This window comes from Artemia franciscana, chromosome 14, assembly GCF_032884065.1.
Source record: "Artemia franciscana chromosome 14, ASM3288406v1, whole genome shotgun sequence".
Classification (NCBI taxonomy): domain Eukaryota; kingdom Metazoa; phylum Arthropoda; class Branchiopoda; order Anostraca; family Artemiidae; genus Artemia; species Artemia franciscana.
This window is the reverse complement of record NC_088876.1, coordinates 33179359-33195603: the sequence shown is the minus strand read 5'-3', so window position 1 is coordinate 33195603 and position 16245 is coordinate 33179359. Positions and strand designations below refer to the sequence as shown.

The window sequence follows — 16245 nt, the reverse complement described above, 5'->3', positions numbered from 1 at the left end:
ACTGTTTTAAAAATAGAGTTAAGAGAAAGAGTCGAACTTCTACAAAAAAAAACTTCTACAAATTCTACAAAAAAATGGATTTTTAACCGAGAACTTTTATTGTAAGTGTGCTATGGTTTATTATTTTCTTTGCTGAAGACGGCCCTTAGATATAAAGCCGAAATATTCAAATAGTTTCTTTTTGGTTCGCTGTCTTGGGAAAAAAGTCCTCATTATTCTCTCTTCTGTATTTGTATTATGGAAAGGCAGTGTCGTCTTCGTCATTATTTACGTCACGCTTATGGGGAGCATTTGACCAAAGATATTATTCATTTTATTAGTTTAGGGAAAAAGACGCGAGCATTATCAATCAACAAGCGTTTCTGGAATCTTGCAGAAGGAATAAAATTATTCCTAAATCGCAAGGGCATAAGTTTCACTAAAACACTATACGAGAGTCACAGTTCACATATAAATTACAGCTAAAACCGTTGAATCATATTATTAAGGATAAAAAACACAGAAGATATGTAATTTCCTCAGAACAAAAATCACTCGAAAATTTTTAACCGAGAACTTTTATTGTAAGTGTGTAATTGCTTATTATTTTCTTGCTGAAGACGTCCCTTAGATATAGGGCCGAAATATTCAAACAGGTTTTGTTGGTTCACTGCCTTGGGAAAAAAGTCCTCATTATTCTCTCTTCTGTATTTGCATTATGGAAAGGCAGTGTGGTCTGCCGTCATTATAAAGAATATATTATATAACTAGCTGGATCCCTGCGGCTTCACCGCCGGGCCCCATTATGGCTCGCGGTAGGCTTCTATATATGGATTGTCATTGTCCCTTGTGTTCTAACCACAGACAGTGCTGGGACCCGGCGGCTTTGCCACCAGTCCCCGCGGGCCCCAGTATGGCACGCGACAGGCTTCTATATATGGATTCTCATTATCCCTTGCGTTCTGGGTCCTGGCAACGCTATGTCATTTTTGGATTGAATTGATGACGTAAATTGGTTTGATTTTCTGTTTTAAGGTTTTCGAATTGCTTTAATCCATTGTCAAAATATATAGAAATATTTGTGCAATCAACAGTTTTTACATTTTAAGCAATTTAATAATAAATTCTTTTTGACGTTAATTGACACTTGACAAATTTTCTTTGAGCAGCAAGCATTCTAAACTTCAACAATTTCTACTAAACTTCAAACTTTTGGCTTTCTGTTTTACGGTTTTCGAATTGCTTTAATCCATTGTCCCCCCCAAGCTCCCCCCCAAGCGCGTAAGTCGTTACGCGTCATATTAGTTACGCGCCATTGTAGTTGTGTCCCTGTGTCCCACCTGTGAATATATATATATATATATATATATATATATATATATATATATATATATATATATATATATATATATATATATATATACATATATATATATATCACCTCGGTATTGCTCGATTTGTCCCCAGCAATATAAATGACGATGAACTTCGCGCACTGATTCCTAAATGTGTCAGTTCAAGACAGATTGGCAACACCCACTCGTTTCGATTGAAATTTGAAACCAAAGTTGATCTTATGAATGCCATAAAAAATCCCCCAGTCATAGATTATGAGAGGATCAAACTGGCTGAGTATCTCTCCCTCCCGGTAAGATGTTTCAAGTGTCAAGCTTACGGACATATATGCAGTAGCTGCAAAAATGAAGCTATTTGCGCAGTCTGCGGTGACCATGGTCATTCAAGCTCCAAAACATCTCCTTGTCAAAGGCCCAAGAAGTGTGCATTGTGCAAATCACAGGATCATCCCTGTTACAGCTTCAAATGTCCAGTCGCCCAAGGACTTTTAAGTAAAGTTAAGTCAGCATAATGGCTCGAGCCTTAAGTCTCTTATCATGGCATCATCTCAGCATTTCACAGAATTCTTATCTCTTATTTCACCCAGCGAAAATGAATAAGAGCCGTGGCCGACCTTCAGGCGGATTAGCTATTATTTCACAATTTCCCGTCAATCTCCTTGAGTCGAATGACCATTTCATTGCTGCCGAATTTTCGGACCTAATCTGTATAAACGTTTACCTGCCAACTAATTACTGCTCTTCGCAATCAGAGAATAAATTCATAAATGCTTGCAAAAAGCTAGCGAGTTTTGTGAAGGGAGTTTCAAAGCATCCAAATGCTCGAGTTTTAATTGCAGGAGACTTTAATTGTGACTTAACAGACAGTTCATCGCCAAGAACCCAACTCCTTCTGAATTCCCTCCCCCCTTCCTACTCAGTTGCTGACAAAACAGAAACTTTCACGTTTATTGGTGTCCTGTCAGCGACTTCTAACCTTGATCATTTTATTGCATCTTTCCCCTGTGAAACTGTCGAGGTAATTTGTGATGGCTTTTATTCGGATCACCTTCCAATAAAGTTGAAAATAAATGCTTCATTTCATGCCCCTAAACAGCCAGATAAAAAGTGGTTTTATATAAAAGACTGGAAAGAAGTTAACCGCGAGATGTTTCGTTTTGAATGTGACAGAATATTAAATAAAATAAAGGTGCCCTTTCATTTGTTGTGCACGCGCTCTGGCCTCAGTGAAAAAGAAATAGCCATCGGACTTACCACCTATCTAGCTGAAATTAACCATGCATTAAAGTGTGCTGAAGCTTCAGCTGTCCCGTGCAAGCGTATTAGGAAAGGCTCTCAAGTTCAGGGTTGGTCAAAAAACCCTTCCCTTATTTCTGCGTGCGAGTCTCCTAAAATTTGGCTGAATATTTGGAGGGATTGCGGCAGGCCTAAGTCTGGGACTATAAATGGTCTGCGGCTACGTTCTAAACGTTTTTTTGCTAAAGTGTTAAGAAAACATAAGGTTGATCTTATTGAGAAAAACGCTCATAAAATTGCAGAGAACCCTTCGAAGCTCTGGAAAAAATTTGAACGCCCTTGTGAACACATTAGTGCAAATAATATTCCTGAGCCTGAGTGGATAAATTATTATAAGCATGAGTTTTCTTCTCCCGATCCTGCTCTTGAGTCAAAATTTGAAAAAGAATTAAGTGCTTGTCTGAAGAAACACGAACCCTCGACATTTATTATAAGCCAAGTGATGTATCGTTTTAATGTCAAAAACTAAAGAAAAGAAATTCTGCGGGAGTTGATGGAATTACTGCCAGACATTTTGATTATGCAAGTGCTCTTCTTTTTAATCATTTATCTCTACTTTTTCAAATGTCTATTGAAAACGGAGTTGTTCCTTATCAATTTACAGTTGGTCAAATAACCCCTATCCCGAAAAAAGGCAAAAAGGATTTTACTTCGTGTGATTCGTTCCGACCTATAACAGTTTCTTGTACTATTTTTAAATTGTTTGAGTCAGTTATTTTGGATGAAATTGTTTCTAAATGTTATGTCCCACCCCACCAGTTTGGTTACCAAAAAGGTATTAGCCGGGAGCATGCCCTTTTTGCTTTAATGAATGTTCTTGCTGATGCAGAAAGAAGTAGATCCCATATTATCCTTTGTGCTTTAGATGTTGCTCGTGCTTTCGACTCTTGTATTTTTTTCCAAGTTTTATTTGGAGCGTATAAAAGAGGGGTAAATTTTTGTATAGTGAAGTGCCTTCTGTATATGTACCATCACCTTAAGGCGAAGTTAAAGGGGGGATCTTCACTTTTTAATATTTTGAAAGGAGTCCGTCAAGGTGGCCTTACCTCACCTTCTTTATTTAATAACTCTGTTTTAAATGCCCAAAATTCTGTTAATTTTAGTTGTATTCACCGTGGATTTAACTTGTCTTTAATAACTTTTGCAGATGACGTTTTGAATCTATGCCGTACTTTTAGTGGATGTGAAAACGCGTTTAATCAGCTTTATAATGAATATAAAAATATTGGGCTTTCTTTCAATGTTGATAAAACTGCTGTTGTAGCTTTCAATTTTAAAGAGACAAATGGCCCTATTTTTTTATCTTTAGCTAATGTTCATGTCCCCCTTTCTCAAAAATTAGTTTACCTTGGAATGCCTATTGGAAAAAATATGAAAGAAACTGTGAATTTATCCCTTGAACTTTTGAAGAAAAAACTGAGAATTGCTTATGCTTCAATTGCATCTAATATTAAACATATTGATAAATTAAATCTTGCGAAAATTTATAATAGCCTCGTTGTACCTCATCTCCTTTCTCTTTGTCCGGTTTGGCAGTTTTTTAGTAAACCTCAGAAACTATCTGTTCGTAGAGTATATTTTCGTTATGCTAAATTCCTTCTCAGTTACCATCCTTGGACTAGAAATAGTTACTTAGTGAACAAATTCCGCCTAGTTTCTCCTACATCTATTATTGATAAAAGGCTTCATGATTTTCGTTCTTCTATGTCGATAGTGTCTCACCCATGGTCAGCATTACTTATTTAATTGTTTGATTGTGTTGATTTGTATTTATTTGTACCTTTCTTTTTCTCTTATTACTCCATCTTAAGGGCGTTCCGCCCTCTTTTTGTAGATGGGTTATAAATAAATTGAATTGAATTGAATATATACCCCAACACCTAGTTGGTGGGGCGCTTCGCGCCCCCCCAAGCCCCCCCGCGCGCGCAAGTCGTTACGCGCCATATTAGTTACGCGCCATTGTAGTTATGTCCCTGTGTCCCACCTGTGAATAGAGATAGATATAAATATATGTTTTTAACTACGTAAAACATGCGAATATACAACATTCTTCGCTGTCCCATTGTCTGTGCATATAAATAGATTGTCAGGTTTACTGACTCTTGAACATGCAACATATAATTGTCCATGGGAAACACAATCCGTATTCAGATCTATACCTCATTATTCTAATGATGTGTCCCTGTGTCCCGGTCGTCATTTATATTCCCTGTGTCCCGGTCGTCATTTGTGTCCCGGTGTCCCGGTCGTCATTTGTGTCCCGGTGTCCCGGTCTGTAATTTCTATTCGAACAATCCCTGTGTCCCGGTCGTCATTTATATATCCCGCCTGTGCCCCCGGCGTCCCCGTTGTAGTTGTGTCCCTGTGTCCTGGTCGTCATTTATATTCCCTGTGTCCCGGTCGTGATTTGTGTCCGGGTGTCCCAGTCTGTAATTTCTCTTTGAGGTTCCCGGTCGTCACTTATATTCCCTCTGTCTCGGTCTAATGACGTCACCGTCAAAGCAAAAATGACGACAACTAATTTCATGACGTCAGCCGACACAGAAACATGACGTCACCTGATCCACAGACAGACAGACAGACAACTTATTTATATATATATAGATAGATATATATATATATATATATATATATATATATATATATATATATATATATATATATATATATATATATATATATATATATGTTTTTAACTACGTAAAACATGCGAATATACAACATTCTTCGCTGTCCCATAGTCTGTGCATATAAATAGATTGTCAAGTTTACTGACTCTTGAACATGCAACATATAATTGTCCATGGGAAAAACAATCCGTATTCAGATCTATACCTCATTATTCTAATGATGTGTCCCTGTGTCCGGGTCGTCATTTATATTCCCTGTGTCCCGGTCGTCATTTGTGTCCCGGTGTCCCAGTTTGTAATGTCTCTTTGAGTGTCCCGGTCGTCATTTATATTTCCTTTGTCCCGGTGTCCCGGTCGTCATTTGTGTCCCGGTGTCCCGGTCTCTAATTTCTATTCGAACTATCCCTGTGTCCCGGTCGTCATTTATATATCCCACCTGTGCCCCCCGCGTCCCCGTTGTAGTTGTGTCCCTGTGTCCCGGTCGTCATTTATATTCCCTGTGTCCCGGTCGTGATTTGTGTCCGGGTGTCCCAGTCTGTAATTTCTCTTTGAGGTTCCGGGTCGTCATTTATATTCCCTGTGTCCCGGTCGTCATTTGTGTCCCGGTGTCACGGTATGTAATTTCATCCGCTGAAAAACATGACGTCAGTCGACAAACAACTTCATGACGCATACAGCTCAATCCTTATAATGACGTCAGTCGATACACAAACATGACGTCACTCGACACACACACACAGATACAACTTATTTTTATATATATAGATAGATAAACACACTAATAAATTCTCATCTAGCAATGCAAACTTAAAATAAGTATATTTTTAATTATTTGAATAACTCGTAATCTATCCTTTATCGTAAAAAACAATTTACTTTAAATTTGATTTTTTTTTCATCCACTTTGATGGTAACGCGGGACCTGATTGGCCACAATCACCTTTTATGCGGTCCTGTATGGATGGGATTCAGGTCCCAACTGTAGATACGGCGAAGTGTATTCCTTCCGACTTTCGCTTCTTCTGGTGCCAACCCAGTCTGTAATTTCTCTTTGAGGTTCCGGGTCGTCATTTATATTCCCTGTGTCCCGGTCGTCATTTGTGTCCCGGTGTCCCGGTATGTAATTTCATCAGTTGACAAACATGACGTCAGTTGACAAACAACTTCATGACGCATACAGCTCAATCCTTATAATGACGTCAGTCGACACACAAACATGACGTCACTCGACACACACACACAGATACAACTTATTTTTATATATATAGATAGATAAACACACTAATAAATTCTCATCTAGCAATGCAAACTTAAAATAAGTATATTTTTAATTATTTGAATAACTCGTAATCTATCCTTTATCGTAAAAAACAATTTACTTTAAATTTGATTTTTTTTTTCATCCACTTTGATGGTAACGCGGGACCTGATTGGGCACAATCACCTTTTATGCGGCCCTGTATGGATGGGATTCAGGTCCCAACTGTAGATACGGCGAAGTGTATTCCTTCCGACTTTCACTTCTTCTGGTGCCAACCGTTTGCCACTCACGAAACGTCCAGGGGAGTCTCTCTTCTACCGTGCCTCAAACAGCGCTATCTTTTTTGGTATATGGCGTGGGCCACCAAAGTCTGGCAGGATGTATAGCAAAGTGGTTGGTAACATCATGACCCCAGTTGATACTAAGTATCTATATTGCTCGGCAAATTCTCTCTAAATACAATGCTTGCTAAAAGGCTGAGATAGAAATTGTCCGATAGTAAAAGCAGTTTGGAGTTGCAAATATGACGTAGTTCAAATTACACAGAAAAAGTTTTAAATCTCAGCCATGTTTTTTTTGTATATAGCATGGCTACTAAAGTCTAGCAGGATGTATAGCAAACTTTCTGGTTGGTAACATCGTCACTCCAGTTGATACGAAATATCTATATTGCTTGGGAAATTCTCTCTGAATACAATACTGAGTATGGACTTGTCAACCAGTAAAATTAATTTGGCGTTGCAAATATGATATAGCTCAAATTACACAGAAAAAGTTTTCAATCTCAGCCGTCTTTTTTTTGTATATAGCATGGCTACTAAAGTCTGGCAGGATGTATAGCAAACTTTCTGGTTGGTAACATCGTCACTCCAGTTGATACGAAATATCTATATTGCTATATATCTATAGATGCGAAATATACATAATTGCAAAGAAAAAGTTTTAAATCTCAACCACCTTTTTTGGTATATAGCATGGGCTACTAAAGTCTGGCAGGATGTATATCAAACTATTTAGTTGGTAACATCGTCTCTCCAGTTGATACTAAATATCTATATTGCTCGGGAAATTCTCTCTGAATACAATAATTAAAGATCGATTTTGCTCGAGAAATTCTCTCTAAATACAATGGTTGCTAAAAGGCTTAGACAGGAATTGTCAATCAGTAAAATTAATTTGGCGTTGTAAATATGACGTAGTTCAAATTGCACAGAAAAAGTTTTAAATCTCAGCCATCTTTTTTGGTATATAGTATGGGCTACTAAAGTCTGGCAGGTTGTATAGCAAACTGTCTAGTTGGTAACATTGTCCCTCCAGTTGATACTAAATATCTATATTGCTCGGGAAATTCTCTCTGAATACAATGCTTGCTAAAAGGCTGAGATAGAAATTGTCAATCAGTAAAATTAATTTGGCGTTGCAAATATGACGTAGTTCAAATTAGACAAAAGAGTTTTAAATCTCTGCAATCTTTTTTGGTATATAGCATGGCTACTAGTGTCTGGCACGATGTAGGTCAATCTGTCTGGTTGGTATCATCGTTACTACAGTTGATACTAACTATCAATTTTGCCCAGGACTATTTTGCCCTGACTAGGAGCGTGAGATAGGACATATCAGCCAGTGAAATTAATTTGTAGCAACAAATATGACGTAGTTGAAATTGCACAGAAAAAAGTAATAAAGCTCAGCCATCTATCTTGGTATACAGCATGGCTACTAGGGCCTGTCACGATATAGAGCAATCGTTCTGGTTGGTAACATCGTTACTCCAGTTGATACTAACTATCAATCTAGTAGCAGCATGGCTACTGGGGTCTGACACAAGGTTTTCAAGGTTCAATCGGCTTTATTTGAAAAATGAAATAACTGAACTTAAAGTACACTGCTCTGTGACAATAAAAGATTCTTCACTAACACGCAGTACGGCTCCCATTTCACTCTTCGACACAACCACACGCCTCCTCATTATATAAGTATATAATATACTAGCTGTTGTTGTGGCACTTCGCGCCACACCAACACCTAGTTGGTGAGGGCGCTTCGCCCCCCCCCCCAAACCACCCCCTTACCTCGAATAGTTTGACAACGTGGCTACTAGGGTCTTGATCGATATAAATTAAACTGTCTGGTTGGTAACATCGTCATTCCACTTGATACTAGATACAATATTGCAAGGGAGAGTCTATCTAAATACAATGTTTCCTAAGAGGGTGAGATAGGAAATGTTAGCGAGTCAAATTAATTTAGCGCAACAAATATGACGTAATCCAAATTGCACAGAAAAAAAGTGTTAAATCTCAAACGAGACAACAGGAAAAAACAAACACAAAAGTGGAAAATGATCTAAAGTCTCTTTAAGAAGTAAATCATTCGTCTGAAGTAAAAAATCCGGGCTGAAAAGTAAAACAAAAGTCAATATGGTCAAATAGCTTTAATACCAGCCAAATACCTAACACTGTAGAACTTAAATAATACAGTTACTATATAACTATTTTTAAGATGAGCAAAAATCAAAATTGTATGATGAATGAGGAAAGAGATCTTCATAACGAGGAGTCCTCTATCGAAAGTGAAGTGAAGAAAAAATGGGAGGAAATGGGTTTGAAAGAAGACCTGCTCCGCGGTATTTGGGCAAAAGGCTTTGATGAGCCATCATATGTTCAACAGAGAGCAATTATGCCATGTCTAGAAGGAAGGGACGTTATTATTCAAGCGCAATCTGGGACTGGAAAGACAGCAACGTTCGCAGTCTCGACGCTCCAGAAAGTAGATCCACAGCTAAAGGAGTGTCAAGCAATCATTCTTGCGCCAACCCGAGAACTAGCCCAACAAATTTGTGAGGTAATTGCAAGCTTAAGTCAATTCATGGGAATTAAATGTCACGACTTCATAGGAGGCATACCTCTATCCAGAGACTGCAGGGTAATTAAGGAGTCAAGGGTACAAGTTGCTGTTGGAACACCTGGTCGAATGCTGAGGCTTATCAGGGGTATCAACACCAACGACCAAATTTTGAATACAAGCCATGTGAAATTGCTTGTAATTGATGAAGCTGACGAAATGCTTAAAGAAGATTTTCAAATTAAAGAATTTTTTAATTTCTTGGAAGGAGATTTTCAAGTGATACTATCCTCAGCAACCATGCCCGCAGAAGTCCTTGACCAAGCTAAGAAATTTATGAATGACCCCTTAGAAATTCTGGTTAAGAAGGAACATTTGACTTTAGATGGCATAAGACAGTTTTACATTAATGTCAAAAAGGAAAAATACAAACTTGAAACTTTCGAAGACCTGTACGACGCAATAGCCACTGGTCAATCCATAATTTTCGTAAATACAAAAGAAAAATTGAACCAGTTGCACCATGACCTTAAGTTAGACGATTTTGCAGTCTCCACAATTCACAGTGATCAGGAGCAGAATGAGCGAAAAGATATTTTGGACGAATTTAGAACAGGAAAATCACGTATCTTGTTATCAACTGACATCTTAGGCCGCGGTATTGACATCCAACAGGTATCGCTGGTCGTAAACTATGATTTACCTGTTCAAAAGAGGATAGAAGAATACATTCATAGGGTTGGACGGGGTGGTAGATATGGACGCAAAGGTGTTGTAATCAATTTCGTCACTGATGAGGATATGTGGTTATTGAACAAAATTGAAAAACATTATAACACAAATATAGATGCACTGCCTTCGGATTTAAAAGAAATTACTATGGCTAGAACCTAAAATAGACAACAAAGTAGAACAATACAAAATATTGAGTTGCTCCCGCTCAAAATCCAAATTCTGGCACAAAACATCAGAGAGAGTCGAAAAAAGCAAATTAGAATTGTTTAATATTTTTACAAGCTTGTCGACTATAAAAGAAGTATAAAATACTGCTGTTGTCCCCATACTTTAAAAAAGGAAGTTAAAAGAAAAAAAGTCTTCAAAAAAGCAAGATTTAGAAATGGGCAATCGTAAGGATGGGTCAAGGTTTAAGGATGGGTCAAGGTTCGGTTAAGCTATTAAATGCCAAGTTACTTTGTACTGATTGGTCGCAATGCTTGGAGTCAGATGACGTTGAATTTGGATGCTTGGAGTCAGATGACAATGAGAATCCTTAAGATGTGATTTTATTCCCCAGTTTCTCTTCCTGGTAAATCTCCAACTAAGAGTCTACAGTTATTTTCATATCATTCCGGTTAGACAAATTTTAGCTTTTCAATGTATACTTTTCCGTGTCCGTTATCTAAAGGATCTGCAACCAGATTGTTTTAAATCATTTTTTCCAGGCCCTCCCTCAGTCAGACCATATAATACTCGTTGTCCTTTAAGTAAGCTTCCTGTGTCTTACATTGTCTCCGAACGGTCTATATTTTCGCCTTAAAATGTTATTACAAATTATTGGAACACACATGAATCTTTTTTCGATCAGAGTCTATCGCTATTAACATTAAAAACTAAAATCAAAGCTCTGCTAATTAGTAAATATTAATTTGTGAGTAGCTCCCGGCCCTTCAGCTATCGGGTAAATATTGAGAATATCTATTTATATATATAAAAATAAGTTGTCTGTGGATCTGTGGATCGCGGATCAGGTGACGTCACCTGAAAAAACTGGATCAGGTGACGTCAAAACTGAAAAAACTAAAAAAAGGCAAAAACTACAAAAAAAACTAAAACCTAATAAAAAAAATAAAAAAGCTAAAAAACTAAAAAAACTAAAAAAAGGCAAAAACTACAAAAAAAACTAAAAACTAATAAAAAAGCTAAAAAACTAAAAAAACTAAAAAAGGCAAAAACTACAAAAAAAACTAAAAACTAATAAAAAAAATAAAAAAGCTAAAAAACTAAAAAAAACTAAAAAACTAAAAAAAGGTAAAAACTACAAAAAAAACTAAAAACTAATAAAAAAAGTAAAAAAGCTAAAAAACTAAAAAACTAAAAAAACTAAAAAAAGGTAAAAAACTAAAAAAAATAAAAAATAAAAAAAAATAAAAAAAAGAAAAAACTGAAAAATAAGCTAAAATAAAGGTAAAAACCAATAAAAAACTAAAAAGAAAAAAAGGAAAAAACTAAAAAAAATTTTCATCTAAAAAACTAAAAAAAACTAAAAAAGGTAAAAACTAAAAGAACTAAAAAAGAAAAAAATAAATGACGACACTCAAAGAGAAAGCGACCAGGACAAAAGGAATGTTCGATTAGCAATCAACAAAGCACCGGGACACAGGGAGTATAAATGACGACCAGGACATAAGTAAAAAAAAAAAACTAACAAAACTAAAAAGAAGGTAAAAACTACAAAAAAACTAAAAAGAAAAAAAACTAAAAACTAATAGAAAAACTAAAAAATCTAAAAATCTAAATAAACTAAAAAATAAAAAAAAAGGAAAAAAATAAAGGAGAAAAACAAAACTAAAAAACGAATGTATATACAGACCGGGACACCGGGATACAAATGACGACCGGGACACAGGGAATATAAATGACGACCGGGACACAGGGACACAACTACAACGGGGACACCGGGGGAAACAGGGGGATATAAATGACGCCCGGGACACCGGGACAGGGAATGGTCGATTAGCAATCACCATCAGCAAAGCTCAAGGGCAATCATTAGAATCATGAGGTATAGATCTGAATACAGATTGTTTTCCCATGGACCATTATATGTTGCATGTTCAAGAGTCGGTAAACCTGACAATCTATTTATATGCAAAGACAATGGGACAGCAAAGAATGTTGTATATTCGCAAGTTTTACGTAGTTAAAACCATATATATATATATATATATATATATATATATATATATATATATATATATATATATATATATATATATATATATATATATATATAAATATATATATATATATATATATATATATATATATATATATATATATATATATATATATCACAGGTGGGACATAGGGACACAACTACAATGGCGCGTAACTATTATGGCGCGTAACGACTTACGCGCGCGGGGGGGCTTGTGGGGGCGCGAAGCGCCCCCACCAACTAGGTGTTGGGGTGGCGCGAAGCGCCACCCCAACAGCTAGTTTTTAATAAATGCTTTTCTGCATTTATTTTTTGGCGTGAGATAGAGTGAAAAGTGTGATGACATATGCTTCTTCTGGGTTTGCTTGTTTTTATTGTCTGTCGCCCGTTTGTATTGTCGCCCGGCTTTCGAGCCAGTCTCCCTGCCGGGGATGTTATGTGAATAGTTTGAATATGTATAGTTAAAGAATAATAAAGAACTTGAAATTGAACTAAGGATTTATCTGCCGACTATCCTTAACATTTTTGAACTGAAAGTTTTATTTTTTAATCTAAATGCACATCAATAAGCTTTTCCGTTCTTGAGGTATAATAAAGGTTCTATGCGTTTAACCCCGGAAAATACCTCCCCAGCAAATAATCCTACATGGAAAATATCCCCCGGGAAATACATCTCGCCGAAAGAAAATCAGTCCTAAAAATCTACACCCCCCCCCGAAAATTCCCCCAGTCAACCCCCCTTCCTTACCGAAAACTCCCCCTCAAAAATGGCCGCATGTTTCCCAATAACAAATACTATCTGTAAGCAATGGACAAATTACCAAACTTAAAAAGCAATTAAACTTCTACAATAGGTTTCTCCGATTGTTTTGTAGTTTAGGAGACCATCAAAGAGTGCATTTTGTTGTCAAAACATCCCATCTCTCACTGAGCTATCAGATAAATACAGAATAAGTGCTAAGGGAAAGGCAAGGGGTACAAAAGAAACTTAAAAAAATGAACCAAAAATGTGGAATTTATATCTACTCGCTTATGATTGCTGGGAGTATTTCTGGTCAAGACTGTTGACATGAAAGTAAAGAGTAACACGAAACCCAAAAAAGAGCAAGAAAACCCCAAATGAGATTTTTTTGGGGAGGGGGATTTTCCAGGGAGTAAACAGCAGAGACTGTTCGATCTCTCGTTTGTACTTTGCAAAAACTTCCATATATTTGGCAACAGAGAACAGTGTTCCCAATGAAATTTTCAAATAAAAACGAAAATAATCTTTAGTATTAGTAGAGGGAGACTATGCGTCGTTCTGTTAACCCACCCTGATTAAAAAGAAAAAACTTCGTGTTATTTTTCTAAATTTTGCTGCCAGTGACATTTACTTTTTTCCCAAGTCAATTCTAGATTTGTCACCCCTGGACTATACAAAGGAAAAACAAACTTACTAAAAGTCACTAGATTTGGTGCCCCTGAACTACAGCAAAGGAAAAAGAAACTAACTAAAAATTACCAGATTAGGTGCCCCCTGAGCTACACAAAGGAAAAAGACAATTACTAAGAAATTAGCCAAAAATTAAATACTTTTATTTGAATATCCTACTACAATCACTCTCAAAGTTCAATTAACCTGTTTTAGTAACCTCGTAGGTTTAACTGAAGTGCAAGGCGGCTAATATATTAAACAATACCTGAATATAAATTGGATACAAATAGTAGATGAAACACATCGCAAAATAAACACAGGTCGGAACATTAAAAAAAAAAAACTAATGACGTGGTAGATGTTCATTATCTATTCCAGGTATATATTCCAACTGCCAATCTTTTGGCTGACAAATTCTTCTCGGGGCGGCGCTTCGCGCCACCCCAACACCTAATTGGAGGGGGCGCTTCGTGCCCCCCCAAAACCCCCCCGCGCGCGTAAGTCGTTACGCGCCATATTAGTTACGCACCATTGTAGTTGTGTCCCTGTGTACCACCTATGAATTAAGGTAGATTTTTATATGTGTTTTGAACTACGTAAAACTTGCGAACAAACATTCTTGGCTTTCCCATTGTCTGTGCATATACAAAGCCTTATGTACTTATAATGACGTCATATACAAACGCTCTTTTTACAAACAAACAAACATGCATACACACAACTCGTTTTTATATAGATAGATAGATAGATACTGCGTAAAACTTGCGAATATACAACATTCTTCGCTGTCCAATTGTCGCTGTATATAAATAGATTGTCAGGTTTACCGACCCTCGAACATGCAACGTACAATTGTCCATGGGAAAAACAATCAGTATTAAGATCTATACCACATTTTTCTAATGATTGACCTTGAGCTTTGTTGATGGTGATTGCAAATGCTAATCGAATTGGGAATTGCAATCTTTTAAATCGAAAAGGCAGATCCGTTGCCTGAAATCTCCTTCAAGCAATATTAATGTGCTGCCAAAGGGTTTCGAATTCCCTCGCAATTCTTTCAAACATTGATCCAGAGCCTCGATCGATTTTTTGTGTGCCATTGTGCACTCGTCCCAAATAATAAGTTTGCATTGCTGCAATACTTTACCCATCCCAGATGATTTGGAAATATTGCACGTGGGAGTTTCTGTAGAATGCAAATTCAGAGGCAATTTCAAAGCGGAATGAGTGGTTCTTCCACCAGGCAGCAACGTTGCGGCTATTCCGGACGACACAATTGCAACGCTATATCATTTTTTTTGATCGAACTGATGCCAGAATCAGTTTTATCACAAACGTTTTACCAGTATCTCCTGGCGCATCCAAAAAGAAAATTTCTCCAACGTTGTTATCGACACAATGCATTATCGTATCATAAATGTCTTTTTGTTCTGACGTTAACTTGAAAATGTTATTTTGTACATACGACAATAGATCACTCGTACTGTAACTTTGTTCACGATCCAATTCTACACATGTCAAAACAGCAGTGGTACGATTAGGTGAAGGCATTCCAAAATCCTGAAGAGGTTTGTTTGCCATATATACGCACAAATCTTCTATAATAACTGAAGTGTAGTTATAAATTTCTGATGTAAAATTAAAAGTCATATCTGACGTCTCTAACCGTTTTCGATGGAGTATATCTTCGGACATTTTCGATTTATATTTTTCCCATAACTCTGTAGGAGCTGAAGGAGAGCAAGTTGTTAGTATGATTCCAAACAATGCACGAATTTGACTTGGAGTTGACGTTTCGCACGCGTCATTGATGCAGTTATCCCAGTGTTGGTGATTCTCCAATGTATTCAGAGCTTGGCATGCACTACGGTAAGTGTCATGTATAGTACCGTTTACAGTTCTCAAATACTCAAAGGACGTCGGACCGGGTAGGTTGGCCGTCGACTGACTTACCCTGTTTTCGACGTTCAAATACTTTATTTTTAGTATTCCACGTGTAATACGAAGGCACTTCAGTATACAGCAGTTTTTTTGCAAAAGAATCATTTTTGCATAGCGGAAAGAAAGCAGTTAACTTTGTATTCGGTGGATTCAGGGCTCTTTGTTGCACGTTGGATTCCGAAAAATAAACACGTTCACCAATCTGTAAATGTACCGCTAAGTGAACAACAGCTGGACTACGTTCATGTATCGGAAATGAAAGAATTCACCAAACAGCTTCATTACTGCTTATGTTTCTTCCAGCCTGATATTGTACGATTTCGTCGATATAGCTGATTTCGGACTGCAAGCAAAAAACTGCCATGTCACTGCCTTTGTTGACGTATTTACATATGTATTTGATTGCCTTTACGGAGTTAAAGTATTCAACGTTTATGTGTCCATTAAATGTTTTTGATAATAAAGGGGAATATGGAACAACCCACTGGTTATCTACTTCGATGGTGGTACCGTTACGCTTCTTTATTATTGCTGTTGTACCGCCATCTTCAGTAGATCTTCTTCTATATTGTGGGTAACCATCATTG

General features: G+C 37.0%; 2 protein-coding genes across 3 annotated transcripts in view; one reads left to right on the top strand and one right to left on the bottom strand.

The window, feature by feature from the left end:
* Window positions 1-16245, bottom strand: part of LOC136035606 (helicase POLQ-like) — a 154479-nt gene that overhangs the window by 67996 nt on the left and 70238 nt on the right. The window lies entirely within an intron of this gene.
* On the top strand, window positions 8998-11670 carry LOC136035607 (uncharacterized). Its single transcript, XM_065717486.1, has one exon. The coding sequence runs from the start codon at window positions 9024-9026 to the stop codon at window positions 10257-10259; it is 1236 nt and encodes a 411-aa protein (XP_065573558.1). The 5' UTR covers window positions 8998-9023; the 3' UTR covers window positions 10260-11670.

Excerpts from the sequence above, each read along its gene's own strand:
- LOC136035607 (XM_065717486.1), top strand. The coding sequence starts at position 9,024 with ATGAGCAAAAATCAAAATTGTATGATGAATGAGGAAAGAGATCTTCAT.